At 41.0% G+C, this 26,117-nt stretch overlaps 1 protein-coding gene across 33 annotated transcripts in view; it reads left to right on the forward strand.

The window, feature by feature from the left end:
• The window catches only part of SAP130 (Sin3A associated protein 130), an 80,099-nt gene that overhangs the window by 16,392 nt on the left and 37,590 nt on the right, over nt 1-26,117 (forward strand). For all 33 annotated transcript variants that reach the window (XM_070242253.1, XM_070242254.1, XM_070242255.1 and 30 more), the window contains 6 exons: nt 5,899-6,023; nt 15,042-15,189; nt 15,343-15,433; nt 15,642-15,746; nt 19,992-20,133; nt 22,924-23,045. In XM_070242253.1, the coding sequence (XP_070098354.1) occupies nt 5,899-6,023; nt 15,042-15,189; nt 15,343-15,433; nt 15,642-15,746; nt 19,992-20,133; nt 22,924-23,045 (733 nt within the window). The remainder of the gene's footprint in view (nt 1-5,898; nt 6,024-15,041; nt 15,190-15,342; nt 15,434-15,641; nt 15,747-19,991; nt 20,134-22,923; nt 23,046-26,117) is intronic.

The following is a 26,117-nucleotide window of genomic DNA, read 5'->3' on the forward strand; positions in this document are numbered from 1 at the left end:
ATTCTTTTGAAACTGATGTCAAAGAGTGTACTGCCTATATTCTCTTCCAAAAGACTTATTGTCTCAGGCCTAATCTTTAGGTCTTTGATCCATTTTGAGTTTATTTTGGTGTGTGGTGAAAAAGAATGGTCAATTTTCAATCTTTTGCATGTGGCTGTCCAGTTTTCCCAGCACCATTTGTTGAAGAGACTTTCTTTTCTCCATTGTAGGCCCTCTGCTCCTTTGTCGAAGATTAGCTGTCCATAGATGTGTGGTTTTATCTCTGGGCTTTCAATTCTGTTCCATTGATCTGTGGACCTGTTTTTGTACCAGTACCATGCTGTTTTGATCACTGTAGCTTTGTAGTATGTTTTGAAATCGGGGATTGTGATTCCGCCGGCTTTGTTTTTCTTGCTCAGGATTGCTTTAGCAATTCGCGGTCTTTTGTTCCCCCATATGAATTTTAGGATTGTTTGTTCAATTTCTGTGAAGAATGTTCTTGGGATTCTGATTGGGATAGCATTGAATCTGTATATTGCTTTAGGTAGTATGGACATTTTAACTATGTTTATTCTTCCAATCCATGTGCAAGGAATGTTTTTCCATCTCTTTATGTCATCGCCTATTTCTTTCAAGAAAGTCTTGTAGTTTTCATTGTATAGATCCTTCACTTCCTTGGTTAAGTTTATCCCAAGGTATTTTATTCTTTTCGTTGCGATTGTGAATGGGATAGAGTTCTTGAGTTCTTTTTCTGTTAGTTTATTGTTAGTGTATAGAAATGCTACTGATTTATGCACGTTAATTTTATACCCTGCTACTTTGCTGTAGTTGTTGATTATTTCTAATAGTTTTTCTGTGGATTCTTTGGGGTTTTCTATGTATAAGATCATGTCGTCTGCAAACAACGAGAGTTTTACTTCTTTGTTACCTATTTGGATTCCTTTTATTTCTTTTTCCTGCCGAATTGCTCTGGCCAGCACCTCCAGTACTATGTTGAATAGGAGTGGTGAAAGTGGGCACCCTTGTCTTGTTCCTGTCCTCAGAGGGATGGCTTTCAGCTTTTGTCCATTGAGTATGATGTTGGCTGTGGGTCTATCATATATGGCCTTTATTATGTTGAGGTACTTTCCTTCTATACCCATTTTACTGAGGGTTTTTATCATAAATGGGTGTTGGATCTTGTCGAATGCTTTCTCTGCATCTATTGAGATGATCATGTGGTTTTTGTTTTTCATTTTGTTGATGTAGTGTATCACGTTGATTGACTTGCGGATGTTGAACCATCCCTGTGTCCCTGGTATAAATCCCACTTGATCATGGTGTATAATCTTTTTGATGTATTGCTGTAATCGGTTTGCCAAAATTTTGTTGAGGATTTTTGCATCTATGTTCATCAGTGATATCGGCCTGTAGTTCTCCTTCTTTGTGTTGTCCTTGTCAGGTTTGGGGATCAGAGTGATGTTGGCTTCATAGAATGTGTTAGGGAGTTCTCCATCTTTCTCAATTTTCTGGAACAGTTTGAGGAGAATAGGTATTAAGTCTTCTTTGAATGTTTGGTAGAATTCTCCAGAGAAGCCGTCTGGTCCTGGACTCTTGTTTTTGGGGAGGTTTTTGATTACCGTTTCTATTTCCTTACTTGTGATTGGTCTATTCAGATTCTCCATTTCTTCCTGATTCAGTTTGGGGAGATTGTAGGAGTCTAGGAATTTGTCCATTTCTTCCAGGTTGTTCAATTTGTTGGCATATAGTTTTTCATAGTATTCTCTTATGATCTCTTGTATTTCATTGGTATCTGTTGTGATTTCTCCTCTGTCATTCCTGATTTTATTAATTTGCGATTTCTCTCTTCTTTTCTTGGTGAGTCTGGCTAGGGGTTTGTCAATTTTGTTAATTCTTTCGAAGAACCAACTCTTTGTTTCATTGATCCTTTCTATTGTCTTTTTTGTATCAATATCGTTTATTTCTGCTCTTATTTTTATTATTTCCCTCCTTCTACTGACTCTGGGCTTTGTTTGTTCTTCTTTTTCTAGTTCTGTTAGGTGTCGTTTGAGGTTGCTTACGTGAGCTTTTTCTTGTTTAGTGAGGTGAGCCTGTATTGCGATGAATTTCCCTCTTAGGACTGCTTTTGCTGCATCCCAAATGATTTGGTATGTCGTGTTCTCATTTTCATTTGTCTCCAGATAATATTTGATTTCTTCTTTAATTTCTTCAATGATCCATTGTTTGTTGAGAAGCGTGTTGTTTAGTCTCCACATTTTTGCACCTTTCTCTGCTTTTTTCTTGTAGTTGATTTCTAGTTTAATAGCGTTATGATCAGAAAAGATGCTTGATATTATTTCAACTCTCTTGTATTTATTGATGTTTGCTTTGGTTCCCAAAATATGGTCAATCCTTGAGAATGTTCCATGTGCACTTGAGAAGAATGTGTAACCTGCTGTTTTTGGATGAAGTGTTCTATATATATCTATTAAGTCCATCTGGTCTAATTTTTCATTTAATTCTATTATTTCCTTGTTGATTTTCTGTCTGGATGTTCTCTCCATTGGTGTTAATGGTGTGTTGAGGTCCCCTACTATTATTGTATTGTTGTTGATGTCTTCTTTTAGTTCTATTAAGAGTTGCTTTACAAATTTTGGTGCTCCTGTGTTGGGTGCGTATATATTTATAAGTGTTATGTCTTCTTGGTGGAGAGTCCCTTTTATCATTATATACTGTCCCTCTTTATCTTTCTTTACCTGTTTTGCTTTGAAATCTACCTTGTCTGATATTAGTATAGCGACACCTGCTTTCTTTTGTTCATTATTAGCTTGGAGTATTGTTCTCCATCCCTTCACTCTGAGTCTGTGTTTGTCTTTGGGGCTGAGGTGTGTTTCCTGGAGGCAGCATATTGTTGGATCTTGTTCTTTGATCCATCCTGCCACTCTGTGTCTTTTGATTGGGGAGTTCAATCCATTTACATTTAGAGTGATTATTGAGACGTGGGGGCCTACCACTACCATTTTGTGTCTTGTTTTCCGGTTTTCTTCAGTTTCCTTTGTTTCTCGTCCCATGGTTTAATCTGTTCCGATGTAGAGCTGCTACTCTCTGTTGTTGTCCTTCTACTTATCTCCTCTGCTCTTGGTTTTGTAGCCCCTTTCCTTTTTTGGATTTTTCAGGAATGAGGGTTTTCCTGAGCATTTCTTGAAGAAGAGGTTTTGTGGCAATGAACTCCCTTAATTTTTGTTTATCTGGGAAAGTTTTTATTTCTCCATCGTATTTGAAGGATATTTTCGCTGGGTAGAGAATTCTCGGCTGTAGATTTTTGTCCTTCAGATTTTTGAATGTATCATTCCACTCTCTTCTAGCCTGTAAAGTTTCTGCTGAGAAATCTGCTGATAGCCTGATGGGGGTTCCTTTGTAGGTTAGTTTCTTTTGCCTGGCTGTCCTTAATATTTTCTCCTTGTCGTTGACTTTTGCTAGCTTCACTACTATATGCCGTGGAGTTGGTCTTCTTGCAATGATAAAGTTTGGAGATCTATTGCCTTCTGTCACCTGAAGATCCATCTCCCTCACCAGATTTGGGAAGTTCTCAGCCATTATTTCTTTGAATAGGTTTTCTGCCCCTTTCTCCTTCTCTTCTCCCTCTGGTATACCTATAATCCTTACGTTGCATCTCCTAATTGTGTCTGATAATTCTCGGAGAGTTTCTTCATTTCTTTTAAGTTTTGCTTCTCTCTCCTCCTCTGCCTGCAACAATTCTATATTGCCATCTTCCAAATTGCTAATTCTTTCCTCCATATTATCGGCCCTACTGTTCAGAGCATCTAGATTTTTCTTAATCTCCTCTATTGTGTTCTTCATTTCCAATATTTCTGTTTGGTTCTTCTTTATCGTATCAAACTCTTTTGTGACATAGCTCCTGAACTCGTTGAGTTGTCGGTCAGAATTCTCTCTTAACTCATTGAGAATCTTAATGATGGCTGTTTTGAAGTCATCATCATTTAGGTTATATATCTCATTTTCTTTGGGATTGTTTTCTGTGTATTTGTTACTTTCTTTCTGTTCTGGAGATTTAATGTATTTTTTCATATTGCTTGATGTTGTTGATTTGTGCCTCCGCATGGAGATAGAGTTTAGTTGCTCCTTTCACTTGTTTCAGCTGCTGCGGTGGGGGGAGCAGCTGTTTATACTTCACCAACCAGGAACCCTGTCCGTAGTTGCTAACTGGGCCTGGGCCCCTCTTTGTAGCCACAGTGGCCCTTTGGATTCCCTCCTCTGCCGTGGGGGCCGTCACAGGGGGGCTTCAGGCTGCAGGTGCCTACTGTTGTTGCCCACCTAGATGCGCTCTCTCCTTGGGGTCTGCAACGGTGTTATGGGCTTTTCCAGCGGCCAGGGGTGGGATCACTTATATTTGTCGCTCCGTTGCTGTCGGCACCCACCAAATCTCACTTGTCCTCTATGGGTCGCAGGAGAGCTATTGGCATCTTCTACAGTCTGTGGTTAGTACACCTAGCTATGCTGCTTTTGCCCTGGGGTCTTCCAGCCTTGTGGCTGGCGGCTGGGTGCCTTCTACTGGTGCTGTGCAGAGGCTTTCCCTAAGGCTTCTGTGAGCCTGTAGGGTTTCCCCCTAGGCTACTAAGCTGGGTCTCTGGAACTCTCTTCAGCCCCAGTCCTCTCCGAGATCTCCGGCAATCCCTAGCCTCACGGGGTGGGCAACGGCAGCTGGGGGTCGCCCCGCCCTCTGGGATTCTCTCTGGGCCTCTCCCGGAGCCGTGAATGCTCAGCGTGGCCCCTCTGCTAACGGCACACCGAGAGTTTTGTCTGCTGCCCGGGCGGAGCTCCGGCACTTCACCTCCGGGTCGCAGGACCGGCCTTCGAAAGTTCCCCCCACCCCGGTCCTCTCCGAGATCTCTGGCAATCTCTAGCCCCACAGGGCGGGCAACGGCAGCTGGGGATCACCCCGCCCTCTGGGCTTCTCTCCGGGCCTCTGCCGGGAGCCCTGAATGCTGGGCGTGGCCCCTCTGCTAACGGCAGACAGAGAGTTTTGTCTGCTGCCTGGCGGAGCTCCAGCGCTTCCCCTCCGGGTCGCCGAACCGGCCTTTGAAAGTTCCCCCGCCCCGGTCCTCTCCGAGATCTCTGGCAATCCCTAGCCCCATGGGGCGGGCAACGGCAGCTGGGAGTCGCCCTGCCCTCTGGGATTCTCTCCGGGCCTCTCCCGGAGCCGTGAATGCTCAGCGTGGCCCCTCTGCTAACGGCAGACAAGAGAGTTTTGTCTGCTGCCCGGGCGGAGCTCCGGCGCTTCCCCTCCGGGTCGCCGAACCGGCCTTTGAAAGTTCCCCCAGCCCCGGTCCTCTCTGAGATCTCCGGCAATCCCTAGTCCCACGGGGCAGGCAACGGCAGCTGGGAGACCTCCGTGCCCTCCTTGTCTCTCTCTGGGACCCTCCGGGTGCCCCGAGCACCAGGCTGGGTCTCCCCGCCAATGGCGGGGAGAGACTCTCCCCGCGGGCTCAGGTGTGCGACTCCAAAGTTTCCCTCTGCGTTTAGGAGTAATTGCGGGGGGTTTAGGTAGGGTTCTGGTCACCTGTTTCCACCGTCGCTCCTCTGTTGTGTTCTCGCTCCTGCCCTAGATGTGTGTGGATCCTCTGGGGGCGTCCGTTGGAAGAAAGCCGCTTGCGGGTACTAGGCTGCCCGTCGGGGTCGGAGAGTTTTCACCTATTTCCACATCCTCCCGGAGGAAAGTCCATCTGCCTTCCGATGTATAGTCGCGTGGGTGTCTCAGACGTCCTGAGATGCTGTCTGGATATCCTTTGTCAAGCGATGTGTCCAAATAATTGTAGACTTGAAGGGCGAGAGACAAAGAGGACTACTCACGGCGCCATCTTGGCTCTCCTCCTTTCACTTTTTGTTTTAAATGAACTGTTTTTTCTCTTCTCTTGGTAGTCTCGTCCACCTGTGACCACCTCTAATACCATCCCTCCTGCGGTGGTAGCCACTGTGTCTGCCACCAGAGCTCAGTCTCCAGTCATCACTACGACGGCAGCACATGCTACTGACTCGGCGCTTAGGTATGTTTGGGGGTTTGAAGATAAGCATCCCACCATTCTTCCTCCTCCTCTCCCTTTTTCCTTCCTTCATTTAACTCGGTATTTATCAAGTGCTTCTTTAATAAGCCATTAAGTGTTCTAGACACTGTGGATAAAGCAGGGAACAAACAGAGAGACAGCCTGCCCTCATAGAGTGTCCATCTTTACGGGCTAGAGACATACGATTAAAAAAAATACATAGTTTTTTAGATGGTGAAAAGTGCTTTGGGGAAAAATGAGGGTGAATGGGCTTTGGAGTGATAGGGTGGGCAGTGCAGAGGCTTACTGTTTCATGTAAGGTCATCAGGGAGGGCGTGGTGGGTAATGCATTTTAGTAGAAAATTGAAAGATATAATGAAGTGAGTCATATACCTGGGATAAGAGCATTCAAGGAAGTGGGAACAGTAAATGCAAAGGCCTTGAGACAGGAGTGAGTATGTCACATATAAGGAGCAGCAAGAGGCTAATGGTAGGAGAATAGCAAGAGATTATTTTAGGAGGTAACAGGGTCCCCAGATAACGTGGGACCTTATGAACCACTCTAAGGATTTGGACTTTGCTGGCATGCAGTGGGAATCCTTATCAGAATTTTAAGCAGAACAGTGTCATGACCTGAAGTTTTAGTTGAATCAGCCTGGTTGCTGGATAGAGTAGGCTGTGGAGAGGCGAAGTTGGAAACACAGATGTTTACAAGAGTATGGCAGGAATCCAGGAGAGACGATTGCCGGAGGTGGAAAGACAGGGTTAGGTTCTGAAGAGAATTTTGAAGATAGTCAAGAGCATTCTGGAGGATTAACACAGGGGCTATGAGAGAATGAGAAGAGTCAGCACACTGGCAGCACTAGTTGGCCCGTGCAGCTAAGAGCGTGGAATTGCATTAACTTGAGATGGCAAACATGGGAGGAGTAGGTTTGTGGGAGGAATTCCAGACTTTGGTTTTGGGTATTTTAAAGTTGTGCTGACTTCTAAGCACCCAAGTGGAGATGTTGAGATAGTTTAATCTCTCAGTCTGGAGTCCAGGGAAGAATTCTGGAGGAGATAAAGGAAGGCAGTATAGATGGGGAAGAGGTTTATGAGACAGAAGATGACTCCCAGTTGAGAGGCCTGTAGGGAGAAGCCGGGTTCTCAGGGGACCACCAACATTCATTAGGGCAGGAGGGTAAAGCATATGGTCAGAGAAGAGGTTGAGGATAGAGGGGATTTTGCTAAAGATGGATTGTAAATTGATAGAGTACAGTGGAAGGGTTGGACGTTTGAAAAGGGAAAATAGTACAGTAAAGAGGTTTACAGTCATACAGGGATAAAGTCTGGTTGATGAGGGATGATCTCAGATACTTATTATGAGTGACACAATCAGGGATGAAAACATGATGGTATTTGTCATCATCCCCAAACTGTGTTGCAGTGGTGAGGCTGTGAAAGTTGGGGAAGGCGGTGGGATGTGTGTCTTGCCAGGAGCACAAGAGTTCCCGTGGTCTTTCTTGGTTCTTGCCCTTGGTTAGATGGATGCCAGGGAAAGTCATTTGGCAATATAAACAAGAAGTGATTCAGTGAACAGAAGCAGGGATAGTAGGCATGGAGAATGGAGCTGTCAGAAACCTAGAGACCGTCCCTAAGACTTGACTGCCAGCTGGAAGCAGGGCACAGTGGTGAGGAAGAGGGAGGAGTCTGAGATGCCTCCTTGGTTTCTTCCTTGCTTGACCAAGTAAGTGAAAAGGAAACAAAGGAAAGAAAAGCACGTTTTAGAAAGAAGGTTGACTTTCAGGACACTGAGTTTGTGGAACAATTTAACGGCTGTTGTCAACAGGTGGTTGAAGAGATGTCTGTGCAATCGGTTTAGAAGTCATCAATGTGTGGACTACACTTAAAGCTTTGAGATATCTGAGTCCATCCAGGGGCAATAAACAGAGTGACAAGAAGACCCAGAACAGAACTCGGAAGGCAATAACATTGAATTGTAGAACAGTGCCTAGGACTGACCTTTAACCATTAACTCCATCATTTACGAGCTCTGTGACATTAGGCAAGTTCTCAACTTCATTAGTCCTCCCTTTAATAAAATAAAGACACTTTACTTTTTGGTAAGTGAATATATTGCCCAAAGGACAAAGAGAGAAAACTGCCCAACATAAAATAGACTGTGTATTGTTCATTTTAACTTTACATTATTTTTAAAATGTTAATATATTCAGATGGTATGACATTCAAAAGCTATAAACGTGTACAATGAAAACTGGGGTTAAGTTGTTTTTTTAAATCATGTTATCGAAGTATCTGTCTTCCAGGTTATTGAGTTTTGAATAAAAATGGATATTGAATTTTGTCAGATATGTATTCAGCGTTCACTCATACAACTGATATCCATTGTGTGTGTGCCAGTCCCTGCTCTAGGCACTAGAAATGCTCTAGTGAATTAAACAGCCAGAGACTCTAATGACCAGATGCCTTTTCTTCTTGCATCTAGAACTACGATAAATTCCTAGTATGTAACTCCCTTTGAATTCTGGAGATAGAAAGTTTAAACAGACCAATTTCCTTAGAAGAAATAGAAAAAAATTTCAAAGTACTCTATCCCCTAGAAACTGCCTAGGCCCAGGCAGTTTCATTGAATTCTGCTAGACTCTCAAAGACCAGATAAACCAGTGACAGTTAAATTGGTTCAAGGCGTAGGAAAAGAAGGAAAGTTCCTCCTGAAGTTTAAGTGGTAAGTCTTACTCCTTCTGTTAAATAGATTCAATCCTGACAGTTCTTTGATGATTTTTGTTGTTGCTCATCGCTTGGTTGAATGAAATTTATTCTCTATTACTTTCTTTGAGAAGGGCTTACAGACCAGTATTTTGAGTTTTCACTTGGTCAAAATTGTTTCCCGGATAGCCTTGTACTTAAGCAGAAGTTTGTATGATAAAGAATTTTCTTGGTTTATGTGTTCTTTCCATGAGTACTTCATAGACATTTTTCCTCTGCCTTCTGGAGCTGGGTAATGCTGTACAGGAGTCTGGGGCCAGCCTGATTTTTTTTTAACCCCTTCAAAGGGCGTTGATATTTCTGCCTGATTGCCTGATCTACCCGATTCTTTATCTTGAATTTCAGCAGCGTTACTAGGATGTGTTTGGTAATAACCATTAAGTATTGTTATGTTCTGGAACGTGGTGTGCCTTTTTAATCTGGAGCATAAAACTATATTTATGAAAAGTTTTCTTGCATTGTATCTTCGTATGTTGATTCTGTTCCATTTTATTTGGAGGGGGCACCCAGTTATGTGTTTGTTGGATCTTTTTTGCATGACTTCCTTTCTAGTCCTTTGTAACTATTTTTTCCCCTTTCGATTCTGCTTATTTTCTCACCATCTTCTCTGTCCCTGACTTTTCACCATTGTCTTTCATGTTTTACTTTTGATTTTGCCTTCATTCCTGAAATAGCTGAATAATTGTCTTCTGTTTCTCCCTTGCACTCTGCCCATGTATTTTATCTCCTTGTGTGTTGTCATCTCTTCCTGTGAGCTCTTAAATCTTTGGTTTGTGTTTTCGTTTTGTGGAAGGAGTTATTTCATTATGTTTCTTCTTCTGCTTAGTGAAGTCGTTTGTAGTCGACTTTCCCCTGTTCTTGTCCACCTTTTTTCTTATAGCATCTTTTTTTATTATTGTTTTTTTAAGATTGGCACCTGAGCTAACAATTGTTGCCAATCTTTTCTTTTTTCCTGCTTTTTCTCCCCAAATCCCCCCAGCATCTGGTTGTATATTTTAGTTGTGGGTCCTTCTAGTTGTGGCATGTAGGACGCTCCCTCAACGTGGGTGAATGAGTGGTGCCATGTCCATGCCCAGGATCCAAACCAGTGAAACCCTAGGCTGCCGAATCGGAGCACACAAAATTGACCACGCAGAGTTAACCGCTTGGCCACGGGGCCGGCCCCTCTTATAGCATCTTTAAATAGATCTTGTGCTGGTTCTGTTCTGAGTGCTCACCTTTGAATTGAATTCATTCTGGATCAGTATTTATAATTAGTTCTTCTTATAAGCTGGGCCATATACCTGCTTAGGAGAAATTTTCCTAATAACCCAGGATCCTGTGTTTGAGTGTTTTGGGCCATTACTTCTCTCTTGCTGGTGGAGATAGACTGCTCAAAATGGCAAAATTTCTCTCTTCCCCAGTGAGAGCAACTGTTTCCCATACGAGGCTTATCTGTATCTGTGTGATTCCTGGTTCATGCTTTGCTTCTTGGATCTCGGAACTGGTTCAGATCCACGTCCTGCTTCAGTGCCAACTCCCACTGTTACAAACAAGATTTCGGCTGCCTCTGTGAAAGTATTCTCCTCACTTTGGAGAATTATGCTTTACCACATTTTATTCCTTAAATTGCAGCTGCAGAAGTTCTCTGTCCATTGGCTCCTGGGTTCCTGTTGGGTTATGACTATCTTTGACAATTCTGCTACCTCTTCCGTGGTTTGAAGTTTCAGGTCTCTCCTAGTTTTGCCAAAGATGGAGGTCGTATTCCTCTTTTTTGTTTTCCTTGATACTGTTCTTTGAAAGGAAAAGGAGAAGATAGCAAACTGGCAGTCTCTGCCTTCAGTACTTGTCTTCACTCTAAACAAGTTAAACAAAGACCTAGCTGAACACTGGAGGATGGTCACAAGTCCATTTGTTGTAAATTAACCCCTTATTTTCTGTATATGTCAAGTTTCTAAATTGGGTCTCTACCCCTAGAGTTGCCTTTGAGGCCATTAAGGAAAAAAACTGATCACTGGGAGAAATAGCATAGCAATCAAAACTATAGACTTGGGAGTACTTTGTAGCTGGCTGACCATATTTAGTCTCTGACCTTTTCAGGGGGCAGGTAGGAGTTGCCACTATGGACTCAGGGATGTTTTATTTATTCAATGTGTTTTAATCAAAATCCCTTTCTTTTTCTCCCAGTTGCCCCGAATTTGGCTAGGGACATTCCCCATGAACTGGCTCGAGTGTCCTTTTGATAACTCCTATTAGTCTTTGAGTGCTTTTGTTCTGATAGGTGATGAATCAGGCTCTTGTTTACTTTCCCTGCTTCTTTAGTCTTGAAATCATCCATTTCTCCGAGGATCCTTGGTTCCTTTTAGTGGAGAATGGTATTTAGAACCCAAGATCTGGGTGCTAAGGGTGCACATTGCTTCTGGCGTATCATTGCTTTGTGCACTTTCTGTGGACAAAGTTAGTCAATATAGTAAAGACAGTCATAGTCTTCATACTGAAATTTTCAAAAGAAATTTAATGTTACAGGTTTTTTCTTGCTTAGATTTTATGTTTATCTTCTCTTACACTGAAAACCTTGTTTCCTGAAGACATTAATATAACTACTTGGGGTTTTTTGTCCGTAATATACATATTCATCCATAAAAAATAGTTTCAAGCTAATTCAGAATCCCAAGTCTATTTGTCATAAATTAACCCTTTATTACTACTAACAATAAGACTGCTGAGTGAAGTTTGATTTCTTCACTGTTCTTTTTGTCCTCAGACTAGGTCCCACTAAGCAGTGTGGGAATGTGTTCAAGTGGGAAAGTCAGTTGAAGTGATTCTTTTCTCTGTGGGATAGATAGTAACGTTTTCTTTTTCCTGATTTAAATTCACGTTTCCAAAACGTAAACATATAAAAAGCTGTAAAATGAGGAGTATTGCTCTCATCTCTGTTCCACAGATACCAATGTCCCATGCTGCTGTCGTTTTGCTTTCTGAGGTAACCTGTGATTCATTTTTTGGTTATCTTTCAAGTGTGTTTACTATTACTTAATGTATAGTTAGGATTATTTGTTTAAATTTTTTAATTTTAGAGTTTGCTTTTTGATTTCACTTTTTTAAACATGTGAAATATCAATTTTGCTTAAAAGTCAAATCTATATGAAAAGATGGACTCATGAGTCCCCTGTCCCCTCCCAAGTTGCCATCTGCTCTCAGTAGGTCACCATTTAGTATCCTCTGATGTGCCTTCTTGGAGTTTCTTTTTATGAGAGTAAGTATACACACAGATAAACACATTTTCCTTGTTTCCACTTCTTTCTTACAGAAAATACAGCAGATTATATTTATATGTACTGCTTCATACCTTCCATTTCTCTCAATATATCTTGCAGATGACTCCAAATCAGTACGTAGAGATACCTTACTCATTCTTTTTTTTTGGCTGCGTGGTACCCCAGCTTATGGATGTACTGATGGACATTTTGGCATATGCTATTGCATGTTTGTGATGGTATACCTTCAAGGTACATTTGTGGAAGTGGGAGTGCTAGGTCAAAGAGTAGATGCCTTAATTTCCTCAACTAGAAAAATGGCGATAATATTACCTACTTCAGAGATCATTATAGGGAGTATCTCTGTTAATATATGTAAAGCACTTAAAACATGCCTGGCACGTAATGTGCATTATATAAATCAACATGGTATTTTTCATTAGAATAAATGAAAATCAAAGACTGCTATAGTCCGTGCTTTCAAAAACACTTAAAAATGTATCTAAATGTTCAATATAAATATTCTTTTTTGGGGTTATTTTGTGTGAGCTGGACCTCGTAAAATATGAGCACATTAAAGTTTGAATTGAGGAGACCCTTTCCTGGTGGTTCTCTTGGCATTCTTCTTTGTTACAAGGATCTTCAAAACTATTCCCATAATTAGCTTCATCCATCCTAAAATTTCTCATTATTTTAATTATGTATACATGTGTATCTGCGTGTTTTTCATTGTAGTTAGTGGGAGTGGGTGGCTTTCATGGCACTGTACTTGGTGACCCATGTTGTCAACTGTTCAAAGTCCAGTCTCTGAGAGTAGGCTCTCTCTTCAGTGAGTCCCACCAAGTTCCATAGTTGCATCTGTAGCCAGGCTTCAGCTTTCCTTTGAACTCCGAGGGTGTGCTGTGGAGTTCTGTTTCTACAGAAGGAAAACCCTCCTTTATTCAGTTTGTAAACTTTATTCACCAGTATCCCACTGGCTCTGATTTTAAAGCATTTTGAAAGACGATCTTGCTTGTGATGAAACAGTTTCTTCGTTTGGACACATGGAAGTCCCCGTCATGTTTTCACCTTTACTTTCCATGTTTTCTTCTTCCTAATTCATATTCACATAGTTCCAAAATAGAAAAGCATGAAAGGGAATGCAATAAGGAGTATCTGTCTCCTCTGTCCCTGTCTACCCAGCTCCTGTGCCCCTTTCCCTTTGCCTTGCCAAAGTAACTTCATAATGGCTCTTTGAGTAATCTTCCAGTGTTTCTTAAATAATTCACATGCAAGTCTTACTTTTATACTTTTTTACCCAAAATGTTATTTAATTCACATATATATATATTCCCCCCCCCCCCCCCCCCCCGCCCCGAGGAAAGTTCGCCCTGAGCTAACATCTGTTGTCAATCTTCTTCTTTTTGTATGTGAGCTGCCACGACAGCATGGCCACTAACAGACAATTGCTGTAGGTCTGTGCCTGGGAACCGAACCCGTGCCACCGAAGCAGAGCACCCTGACCTTAACCATTAGGCCCCTTGGGCCTATATTCCTCTTTACTCTGTTTTTAATGTAACAACGTATATTGAAAGCTATCCATTTTAGTACATACAGAGTTTCATTGTTCTCTTAGTCACAATATAGTGATCCATTGTATAAATGGATTTGAGGTTGTTTCCAGTACTTTACTGCTATAAATAATATTGCAGTGAATAACTTTATACTTACATCATTATGCATGTGTGCAAGAATATCTATAGGATAAATTCCCAAAAGTGATCAAGGGTATATTTGATTGTAATTTTGATACCTGCTATCTAATTGCCTTCCTTAGCATTTAGACCAATTTATACTCCCTGCAGAATGTTTAAAAGTGCCTGTTTCCTTACAGCTTGAAAAACAGAGTATGCTGTCAGTATTTTGGATTTTTTGCCAATCTGATAGGTGAACAATGATATCTCATATATCATATTTTGTATTTTAAATTGCATTCCTCTTTCTATGAGCTAGAGTGAGGATCTTTTCTTTGTTCAGGGGCCATTTGTGTTTTCTTTTTAGCAAACCAGCTATTCATATCCTTTGCCTGTTTTTATTAGGCTCTTTTTCTCATTGATGTCTAGGACTCTTAGTATTTGAAGATCTTTCCTCGTAGTGTGTTTTGCTATGTAGGAGGTTTGCTCATTTGTTCACCAAGTCAAATTTATTGATCTTTCATAGCTTTTGGATTTTGAAAGCTTTTAATAGTTAGAAAGCTCTCCCTCACTTCAAGGTTGTAAAAGGATTCTATCTTTTCTTCATGTAGTTTTTTATTTTCTGTCATCTTCATCATTTTTGTATTTATTCTGCTATACTGTGTGAGGTATGGATCCAATTTGATTTTTTCCAAATGGCTACATAGTCTTCCCAACTTCATTTATTCAGTAGTCCGTTCTCCCCGCTCTGACTTGAGATGCCAACTTTGTTATTCTGTCAAGTTTTCTTGCCATTGTTTCTTGCAATTTCAGTAGCTTGCTGCATGTTAATTTGACCTGCTGTCTGTGTTGATATCCCTTTCGATCATTAGGCAGTTATAACTAACTTTCTGTCATCTGGTAAGGAATGATATAAAATTGGGGGGAGAGTCAGTGCTTCAAGTCACAGGTTAAGCTGCTATTAATCAAGGTTGTCTGTAATCTTCCCTCATAATGATGAGACCCTTAGTGTGTATCTTCAGCTTTGTCCACAAAATGAAGTGTTCATTATAATAATGCTTACTGGAGATTGTCATAGAGTGTTGATTAATTGTATCAAGGGCACTGAGAATGACTAGGGATTAATTTATTCAGTTCGTAGTACACATTGATACCTTTTAAAATGAGGCTTACAGCAGTTTCAGGAGAGAAACTCAGTGGGCCATTTACTTCATTTGTGCAACTGTGGACTTCACAGACCTATGAAAAAATAACTGTGCTATAGCACAAGATACTAAATGGCCTTGACTGCCTGCATTGTGTCTGGAGACAAGTTGTAAGTCATAATGTCTTTTCTTTCTTTTCAGTCGGCCAACTTTGTCTATCCAGCATCCACCATCTGCAGCAATTAGTATTCAGCGTCCTGCCCAGTCACGTGATGTGACAACAAGAATCACGCTGCCATCTCACCCTGCCTTAGGGACACCAAAACAGCAGCTTCATACCATGGCTCAGGTAAAACAAGAGGTGAATACTCTGTGGGTTAAAAACCAGAATTGTGCAAAACTTGCTAAGAACCTGGCAATCTTGAAGGCAGTGATTGCTTTTAAACTGGATCGAGCGGGCAGTGTTCTTTTTTCTAATCCTGGGTTGTGGGTTCCCCCACAGAAAACTATCTTCAGTACAGGCACACCAGTGGCTGCAGCAACAGTAGCACCTATCTTGGCAACCAACACCATTCCTTCAGCAACCACGGCCGGTAAGTTGGCAACCCTGCTCCTCCTGCCAGGGAAGAATGAGGCATAAGTGGTGGGTTAATTTTTCACATCTCAGCTTCAGTCAGAGAGAAAGATTAGGCTAGAAAAATTCTCTTAACTTTCCCCAAGAGCTTTTCTCATGTTTTTGAGAATCTATAATGTGTGCTGAGAGGCCATTGTTAAAGAATTTCCTTTTCTCTCCCGTTTCAGGATCTGTGTCACACACGCAAGCTCCCACGAGTACAATTGTTACCATGACAATGCCCTCACATTCATCCCATGCTACTGCTGTGACCACCTCAAACATCCCTGTCGGTAAGTGTCGTGCGACCTTCAGACGGAAGCTTCAAAGGAATTGCTCAGCCCCTCCTGCCAAGGCTTCAGATAGACGGCTAGTACTGATTTGTTGTTGTTGTTGTTGATTTTCAAAGCAGCCCTAAATTTAACTTTTAATATTATTTGTCATACAGATTTGGCATTGATGGTAGAGTGTAAAAGGATAACAGTCTCTGAGAGCTCAAAGTAAACTTTGACTCTACTTTTGACTTCCTCCTTCATCAAACTTTGCGTCTTTTATGTGTACCTTTTAAAGAAATAAGTTCACTTTACTGACATAGTTAGACATGAGCTACAGAGAAAGCAAGAAAGAAGCAAAGATGTGGAATGAAGAGAACTTGCACACTGATAGAGCGTTCAGGAAAAATTGCCGTGTGATTCAGCAGTGGGCGAGCGCTACACCTTGCGTCCTTCACCCTGGTTCTCATCTGAGTGCTGCCCGACGTACTGCATGGCCACCCCAGAATTTCTTCCAGGCTTTGTTTAGTCCCCTTTTAAATATGTGTGTACTTTGAATATTAAAAAATTTTTGAAAACTTACTGGCAACCAAACGTCAGTCCTCACGAGCAGGGATTGGCAGACCGTTTCCATGGGGCCAGATAGGAAGTGTTCTAGGTTCTGCAGGCCTTGTAGGTCTGTGCCGCAGCAACTCAGCTGTGGATGAGATGTAAACAAATAAGCGTGGCCATGGTTCAGGAAGACTTTTTATGGACACAGAAATTTGAATTTCATGTAGTTTTCATGTGTGATGAAATAACTTTTAAAAATTTTTTTCCCCAACCATTTAAAAGTGTGAACCATTCTCAGTTCACGGATCATACAGAAACAGGCATCAGGCAGGGTTTGGCCAGCAGGCTGCAGGTGGCTGATGCCTGTCCTAGCGGCTGATATGTCACTGTCACAGCTTCCAAAGAGAGACTGTGGCCTGTGAGGCACAGCACTGTTCTCTCTCTTTTTTTTTTTTTTAATTTTTTTTAAAGATTTTATTTGTCCTTTTTCTCCCCAAAGCCCCCCAGTACATAGTTGTATATTTTTAGTTGTGGGTCCTTTTAATTGTAGCATGTGGGAGGCTGTCTCAGCATGGCTTGGTGAGCGGTGCCATGTCCGTGCCCAGGATTCGAACCGGTGAAACCCTGGGCCGCCGAAGTGGAACATGCAAACTTAACCACTCGGCCATGGGGCCAGCCCCTGCACTGCTCTCTCTAACCCACAAGCCATGGGTCTGAGTTGCTAGTGTTACCTTGGCCCTGGTTCTCCGACGGTGAGCGTGTCATATTGCTGTTCTCCACTCCCAGAGATAGGGGAAAGCTGCTATATTTTTGATAGACTGTACTTTTAGAACTAAGACTGCTTTTTGAGAGGGCACACTGATAGACTTAACTGTCGGAAATCTGGTGAGCAGACGTGGAAGTGCGGCAGCCCCCTGCCGTGTCCTGGTGCTGAGGTGGTCCCTGCCTCCCTGCTTCCTTCCTTCGCATGCGAGATGGGCTGCGGCTTCATAGCCCTCTCAGCGAACTTCGAGGACGCTGTTCCGGAACAATGGTAGGACCCAGGAAACCCTTACTCCTGGTTTAGGTAACCAGGCCATCCAGCCCTTAAGTTGGCACCAAGCCCCCAGAGCACTTTGAGAGAACGCTGCTGCTGGGTCTTTCTCACATTAGTGTGCACTATGGCCTGACGTGGGAGAAACCAGACTTCTCTCATACCCCTCTGAATTTAATTTTGCTTCTGTGAAAAGAAGTTTGTGTGTGGGTTTAGCCTTAATGCACTTTGGTTGACAAAGGTCATTGATTTTCTGGCTGTACCCAGCAGTGTCATCAGTTATCCTCAGTGCTGTCACGTCAGTGCCAACCAAGCCCATTCTTTTAATTTTTACAGTGGAGAGTCTCACTAGGGAATCTGTAGCTTTGAAGAAAATTAGACCCATAAAAAGGGGGCAGTGTCCCCTACAGGTGCTCTCTGGTTTCATCTCGAACCCTCTGTGAAGAATTATTTGGAGATTAGTTCTTGTTAGTGTCACTGTACCTTCCTAAAAGATCACACTGTGGAAGTAAACGCACTAAAAGTACCGGGAGATGGAAATATGTTCGTTCGTTTGCTAAAACTGCTAACTTTTTTTTTTTTTTTTAAAGAGTGGAGCATTTTTTTTTTTAATTTTTTTTTATTTTAAGATTTTATTTTTTCCTTTTTCTCCCCAAAGCCCCCTGGTACATAGTTGTATATTCTTTGTTGTGGGTCCTTCTAGTTGTGGCATGTGGGACGCTGCCTCAGTGTGGTTTGATGAGCAGTGCCATGTCCGCGCCCAGGATTGGAACCAACGAAACACTGGGCCGCCTGCAGCGGAGCGCGCGAACTTAACCACTCGGCCACGGGGCCAGCCCCTAAAACTGCTAACTTTTTACCTCTCCCAAGTTACTGGATTCTATGTCTCCCCAGCTCATTCTTTGAATTTTAATCATTTACGGAATTCTAGATATGAAAATCATTTGACAGAGGTGTACAAACAGATTTAACATCCGCTGCTTACTCTGATGGGTTTCGTTGGGTTCCATCAGGCTCAGGCTGTAGTTTTGTTTTCCTCTTTTCTAGCAGCCCAGATATTTCTTTGTTACATCATAATAGGATCCCTGTACAAAGATATCTCAGTTGAGAAGGGAAATCTGATGTTAACCCTAGAGTGTTGGTTTTCACAGATACATTAAAATCACCTAAGTCGCTTTTTCCAAGTGGCACTTGCTTTCTCCAGGTGAGGTTAAATATTGCATTCAGCCAGTTACTGATAGGAATGTGCTGGGTCAGGGGAAAAAAGCCTCATTAACCACGAGCATAGAGTTTTCACCTCAAATGAATGCTCATTTCCAATAGAGTACCATCCTTATTTTTCTCCGTGCTCTGGCCCATACACGACAGTGGTCGAAGCATTATAAAAAGCAGAGTCAGATGAGTACAGCATTCAGAAAACAGAGATTATTTTTGGAGATAACATCATAGCCAACTTATGATCTCTACATTATATTTTTCCTTAAGTTTTATGCATTTTTAATAATTGAGAATGTGTGGCATTTTTAATTAGAAAAAAATTAAAGGTATAAATCCATGGGTGTGTGTTTGGTTACCAGCCACTGGTTAGTTACTCTGTCAAATGACAGCTGCATTCCTATTGAAAGCATTATTTTCTCCTACTTTTTATGGGCATAGTGAAAAAATAAGGCTTAGTTGCTTTCCACTCAGCACCTCCTCTAATGATTACTGATGGAAAATGTGTCATGCAGCTTCTCTCTGTGTTAGCCAATAGATGCCATCGTCAGTGGTTGGATTGGGCAGCCTAGCTATCATCCTGCGGAAACTTCTCTGGCTGCCTCCCTCGGGAAATAACTGGGCTTCGGGGTGGGCTTGTCTTCACTGCACTGCACTTTGGGGAACACGGTGGCGTCTTCCTAGTCTCCAGTGTTTATGTGCCTGTCACTGGTGTAACTTGGGTCTTTACACAGATGGAAGCTGTCCTGGTGTCTCTGAGGTCACAGCTGTTCTTTCCAAGTTCCCAAGCGTAGAGTTGACGGACAGGTCTGTAACAACAGTGAAGTATGTCCCAGTTCAGCTCTAACTTCTAAACAAAATTTGATTGTAAATTGTAGAGGAAAGCAACTTTGAGCCTCAGATTAATTTGGAAACTCTGGTCGTTTTGATTTTGCTATAAATGTTATGCATAATCACAGGACATAGGAAATTAAGCGATTATCTAGAGAAGAAGGCCTCCTCAGAGATGAGGAAGCTGAAACTTGGACATTAAAATGATCAACTCATTACTGATTAGCTACATATTACTAATTAGTTATGGACCCTGGAGTAGGAGCTAAGGTCTTTGCCATTTGTGTATTCAAATTTTTGTAGAAAATTTTTTTTTTAATTAAAAACTTTTCTCCTTTTTAAGGAAAGGTCTCCAGTACGCTTGGTTAGGGAAAAAGGGCTTGGCTGCTGCTGTTTTTGTTGAAGTGTTAATGTTGAACTCTGCTTTGACGAATAAGAGTGTGAACATGTCCGTGAATTATTGGGTTAAGATAATTCAGTTGAACCTTACATTCTCATCTTTCATTTTTTATTTTGATTAAAAACCTAGAATTCTTGTTACTGTGTGCATTCTTAAGATTGTTGCTGGCCAAGAATGTTTTGGCATGCCAGTAAAAGCATATGAGCGATGGGTAACTGGATTTTACTCTTTATAGCCAAGGTGGTGCCTCAGCAGATCACACACACTTCTCCGCGCATCCAGCCTGACTACCCCGCAGAGCGGAGCAGCCTGATTCCCATTTCAGGACATCGGGCCTCTCCAAATCCTGTGGCCATGGAGACCCGAAGTGACAACAGGTAGGAGCGAAGGTGCCAGCCACGCTGCCCCATTGTGTCATAGTTGTTTTGATTTTTCAATAAAACAAAACGTCCCACAAATGTGGCATGTATTTATTTATTCTTATTTTCAAATTTTCCCCGGAAATAATACAGTATGTAATTTCCTTTTTAGTTTTATGAAAATGTGCTGTATTTATTAAGCCGTTCTCCTTTAGATGGTTGTTCTCCTAGTATCCATTTTTTTGTTTTGTGTGTTTCTCTGTTTATTTTGAGTCATTGCCAGAACGAGGGTTGCAGCATCATGGCTCTTTATCCCTGAGTGCTTCCATTTTTATCACCAAAGAACAAAAACATTCTCTTGCTTAACCACAGTGCAGTTATCTGAAATGAGTCCTCTTCCGTACACTGACAGTTTGCAAGAGTATACCTAGGCCAGTTGTGTTTGTAGCACGTTCTTCAATTTGGGCTTCTCAGATCGTTTGCTCATACTTGGATTTAGCTTATGCGTTTTTGGAGCAATTACCACTTAGGCAATATGTTCTTCTCACTGTTACTACATCAGAGAGCTCATGCTATCCTTTTGTCCCGTTATTAGTTATGTCAACATGAATTACTAGGTGAAGGTGATGTTTGCCAGATTTTTCTACTGTAAAGGTATATTTTTCTCCTTTGTACATAACTAATCTGTGGAAATACTCTGAGACTATAGATATCCTGTTCCCCGATTAACTTCCATTTAATAGTTTGAGCGTGACGATTCTTGGCCGAATCAATTGATGGTTGCAATATAATGATTGCAAACAATGACTTTTTCTAACATTCCTTCCACATTTTTTAGTTGGCATTCTGATGAAAAGAAATTTTCTCTGTGCCCATTTATTTTATTATTTTTTAAAATCAGCATAGGCTCCTGGATTTGGTTTTATTCATTATTAATAGTCCATTACTGGCATCTGTTTTGGTAGTCAAATTGTCGCTGGGTTGGTCCTGGACAGCCTCTTCAGACTAGTTCCTGTGGGTTTTGCCGTTCCTGGTTACCCTAGCCCATCCTTACTTCCCACCACAACAAGATCCTCCAGGCTCCTCCTGAACATTGTCTGTCTGAGCCCTGGAACCTCCCATTTCTTCAAGGAGCCCCATTCCTTTTCATCATGTAGAAGCGAAGGTCTCTTCGATGTTCCTGGATTGTCGTTTCTTCTAGGCCGTTTGAGCGGGCGGAGCTGTGGAGTATATAGCATTTTAAAAGTCCTTGAGTACATGCTGATGGCTTTAGTTTAACCCCATTACCTCCCCCATTCCATATCTGTGTCTCCCTTCTTCCATAGCAAGGACCTGGTACATTGCACATGAAGTAAGTAACTTCAGACTTGGAGCATCTTAAAATGTTCTTGTTTGATTATTACGGTATATAGGAATACTTACAGGTTTTAATATATTCATCTCATGTCAATCCACCTTGCTGAATACAACTATTAGCTTTTAAAGTTTGTAGATTCTCTTAGATTTCCTCTTGGATTTTATTTCATCCGCAAATAAAAACTGTTTTTTGAGGCATGAGGGGGTTTTTTCATTTCTGTTTTGTATGCCTATGTTTTTCTTTTTTTTCTTAAAGATTGGCACCTGGGCTAACAACTGTTGCCAGTCTTCCTTTTTTTTTTTTTTAAGGATTGGCACCTGAGCTAACAACTGTTGCCAATCTTTTTTTTTTTTTTTCCTGCTTTATCTTCCCAAACCCAGCTTGTACACAGTTGTATATCTTAGTTGCAGGTCCTTCTAGTTGTGGGTTGTGGGACGCGGCCTCAATGTGGCCTGACGAGCGGTGCCATGTCTGTGCCCAGGATCCAAACCCTGGGCCGCCGGAGTGGAGCACGCAAACTTAACCACTCAGCCACGGAGCCAGCCCCTGCCTATGTTTTTCTTAATGTTGGCTAGAGTTTCCACTGTGATGTTGAATAGATGCAGAGATAGTGCGCATCCTTATCTTATTCCTGACCTGAATGGGAACTCTTCTGAAATTTCCTTATAGATAAGGTGCTATTGGTAGGTACTATTTTCACTTTGAGGAACAAAGTTTCTTTCTATCCCTGTTTCCTTAGGCATTTATATCAAGACTAAGTGTTGAGTGCTGTTAAATTTTTTTTTTGTATATCTTTTGCGAAGTTTCAAATGACTGTTCTCTTTTCATTTTTATAAAACATTAATAGAAATTCTGATACTGAATCAATTCTGTCTTTCTGTGATAAACCTTATTTTATCATGAGGTATTTAGTTTTATATAGTACTTAATTATTTAGGAATTTCTGTGTCAGTGTAGAGAGTGACATCATTTATAATCTTTTCTCATACTCTCCCTGTCTGGTTTTGCTATCAAGCCTATGTTAAGCTCCTTTTAAAAAATGTTAGATCCCTTTTCTTCTTTTTCTGGTCTCTTAATCAGTCTGTATAAGTTTGAGATTATCTGTTTTATGTGTGTTTGATAAAATTTGCCAGTAAAAACAATCTGAGCTTTAGTCTTTCAAGTGGAATTGAGTAGGGAAGAACTTTGATTACTGAGTTTTTTGGAGTCAGTTTTGGTTAATTATTATTCTATATATTTTTTTGTTTATTGGCAATAGTTATTTATAGTATCCATTTATCTTTTAAAACATTATTCTCTCTAGAGCTGTCCTTTGATCTAGTAGTTTGTTTGGGGCACAATTTGGGAAATGGTGGTATGGCAGAGTATAAAGGGGATTTAGCAGATAGGATCATTTGAAGGTAAAGAAGAAAATAGACCATTTTGGTTCATATTATCCGTTTCATCTGTAGACCGTCTGTTCCTGTTCAGTTCCAGTACTTTTTGCCAACGTACCCACCTTCTGCGTACCCACTGGCTGCGCACACTTACACCCCAATCACCAGCTCTGTGTCCACCATCCGACAGTATCCAGGTATGAGTGCCACTGTTAAAATGACTTTTAACATTTTAGTTTTTGCAAGCATTGACATAGAAATTGATCAGTGAGTTTTCTGGTATGGATTTAGTTACTCTAGCTTCTATTTTCAGATTAGGCTAAAATTTGAAGCTTTGAGGTTTTAAATCGTCTCTGTGACCTGTAAAAGGTTTGTTACTTATTAGTGATATTTGCATGATTTTATCCTACCCTGAGGATAATTACGTTAACAATTTTTGTTACACCTTAAAATGATAGTACGGTTAAGACAAATACAGCTATATTCTTTTGGGGCTTCTGTTGTACTGTGGGATATCTATTGTATTTTGAATATGAGTCCAATTACACTCACCATCTTTACTGGTAAATGTTCTCATTGCCAATCCAGAAAAAACAATACTTAAACCTCAGAGTTTGTATAATCTTTTCCTGTGGGACCCTCAGCTCGCTTTAGGAAAAAGAAAGCCAGATTGTCCAGATTGTGGATCTTACCCTTGTGCTGTGCCATTCAGGACTGCTGCGAGGGCCACATGTGGTCATTGAGCACTTGAGAGGGGACCTGACGCAAGTGAAGAAGTGAATTTTTGTATTAATTAAAATTAGAGGAGTTTCTAATATGTTTGGAACAACTTAGGAATGTGAAACTAGTTTTTCAGAATTGTAGATTTTGTGGAATCAAAATACAAATAAAATATTTCTGATAAAAATCTAGTATCTGAATTGAGATGTGCTTTAAGAGTAAAATATACCCTGAATTTTGAAGACATACTATGGAAAAAAGAATGTAAAATATCTTATTGAAAGTTTTCATAGTAATTACATTTTGAAATGATAATAATTTATATATATTGGATTAAACAAAATATATCATTGGGAGTGGCCCTGTGGCCGAGTGGTTAAGTTCGCACGCTCCACTGCGGTGGCCCAGGGTTTTACTGGTTCAAATCCTGGGTGCAGACATGGCACCGCTCATCAGGCCACGCTGAGGCAACATCCCACATGCCACAGCTAGAAGAACCCACAACTAAAAATACGTAACTATGTACCAGGGGCTTTGGGAGAAAAAGGAAAAATAAAATCTTAAAAAAAATATATATATATATATACACATGATTAAAATTAATTTGGCCTGCCTCTTTTTACTTTATTAATGTGGCTACTGGAAAATTTAAGATTGCACATATGACTTATATTTCCATTGGGCAGTTCTGGTCTAAAACTTTGAGACACTGTATTTAGTAGTTTTTAAATAGTTTTGAAAACAGATTCCTCCATGTCTGCATTGGTTTGCTGTTGTTATTTTCCACAATGCTTTCCCCAGGTTTTATTTTAACTTTCTCCTTTAATGTGGAAAAATAGCTGAAATGTTCTGAATTTTCTGTCATGTTTTACTGTACATCAAAGTATAACATCTTTTTAAAGGAAATTCATCATGGTGTTTTTTATTTTCAATCTTATAAAGATAAAACCATGTTTGATTGATTGTTGCCAAAAGTAGGATGCAAAAAGCATCATAGAATCATGTTGACAGTTAGGAAGTAAATCTCATGCGTGTGTGAGTATGTGTGTGAGATTAAGCTTATTGCTGACAGTTTTTGAGTCTCTCTGTCAGTAACAGCACTTAACCTACAGGTTCCTTCTTCTGCTACCTGAGCGAGTTGATACTTGTGTAACAATGCAGTCATTTTGTAACCCATGACCAATATGTATTTCTCTGAATGCTAGCCAGCTGAAAAGTACATGCAGAATCTCTGTTGAGCCAGAACCATCTATGCAGACATTATCATTTTATGTAAACATTTATTGTACAAATCCATCCTATGAGCACTGTCAGAAGTGTTGGGGATTCTGCCAGTCGTCTGTTTCTCTACACTGTTTTTCCAAGTTCCCTCTTTCACTACTATGGTAGTCCTGATGGATACTAACACAGAAAAATGAATAGTACAATCAACAAGACTGTTTCTTCCAGTGCAGTGCTGTCATTCTTGGTGCAGATGAGACGTACTGCATTATTTTTCAGACATTTGAATCTATACATGAATGGACATGACTGAAGGAATGATTTATTATCCAGATTACAGGGTCCTATTTTTAAGCATTGTGGATTCAGTGGCTCATTTTAAATTATTTTAAAGCAGATGTTTTTCAAATCAAGAAGAGGACAGGAAATTTGTATATAATAGGCTCTGATCTTGCCAAATGTGGGGTTACTCTAATACATAGTTTATGATAGATTAGACCAGTTGTCATGGTCTCTGGTTGCTTATAAAGGTGGACTCTTGGTCCATTAGTTATTAGTTAAATATAAATATGAATATATAATTATGAGTAATATGCATAACTTACATAGTAAGTTGCAGGTAATTGATCTCAAATTGTTCCTGAAATTTCACTTGCTTCGGAGATGTTTCCCATTTCATTCATTCATTTATTCATTCATACGTTTATTAATTCCACAAATACTTATTGAAACCCTCCTATATGTAAGGTCCTGTGCTGGAGGTAATTGATCTCAAATTGTTCCTGAAATTTCACTTGCTTCGGAGATGTTTCCCATTTCATTCATTCATTTATTCATTCATACGTTTATTAATTCCACAAATACTTATTGAAACCCTCCTATATGTAAGGTCCTGTGCTGGGCTTTATTTTTAAAATTGACTCTTAAACAGATCTTACTTTCAACCAGCTTGGAGTCTGGTAGGGAGATAGGACATGGAGATTACCAGAGGGAATGTGCTAAGTCTCAGAAAACGCTTGGGCAAAGGCGTGCTGCTGCTGAGGTGAGAGCTTCCTCCACTTGAGAGGGTGTGGGGTCAGGAAGGCTTTCCTAAAGGAAGTGACGTGGGGAGAGCATCTCGGAACGGATAGGACAGAGCTGTGGTGCGATGGGAGAGGAGCACATCCTGTCTGTGATGAAGCATCAGCACAGCATGTGTGCTCAGAGCAGGCTCTGGCTCGGCAGGAGCATAGCGTGAGTGAGGGTACGAAGCATGGAGTGAGACGGACTGATCTTGAAAAGGCTTGGAGTGGCGACTCGCCTGCATGTTCTGCAGCAGGCAGACGGCC

This window comes from Equus caballus, chromosome 18 (genome assembly GCF_041296265.1).
Source record: "Equus caballus isolate H_3958 breed thoroughbred chromosome 18, TB-T2T, whole genome shotgun sequence".
NCBI lineage: Eukaryota > Metazoa > Chordata > Mammalia > Perissodactyla > Equidae > Equus > Equus caballus.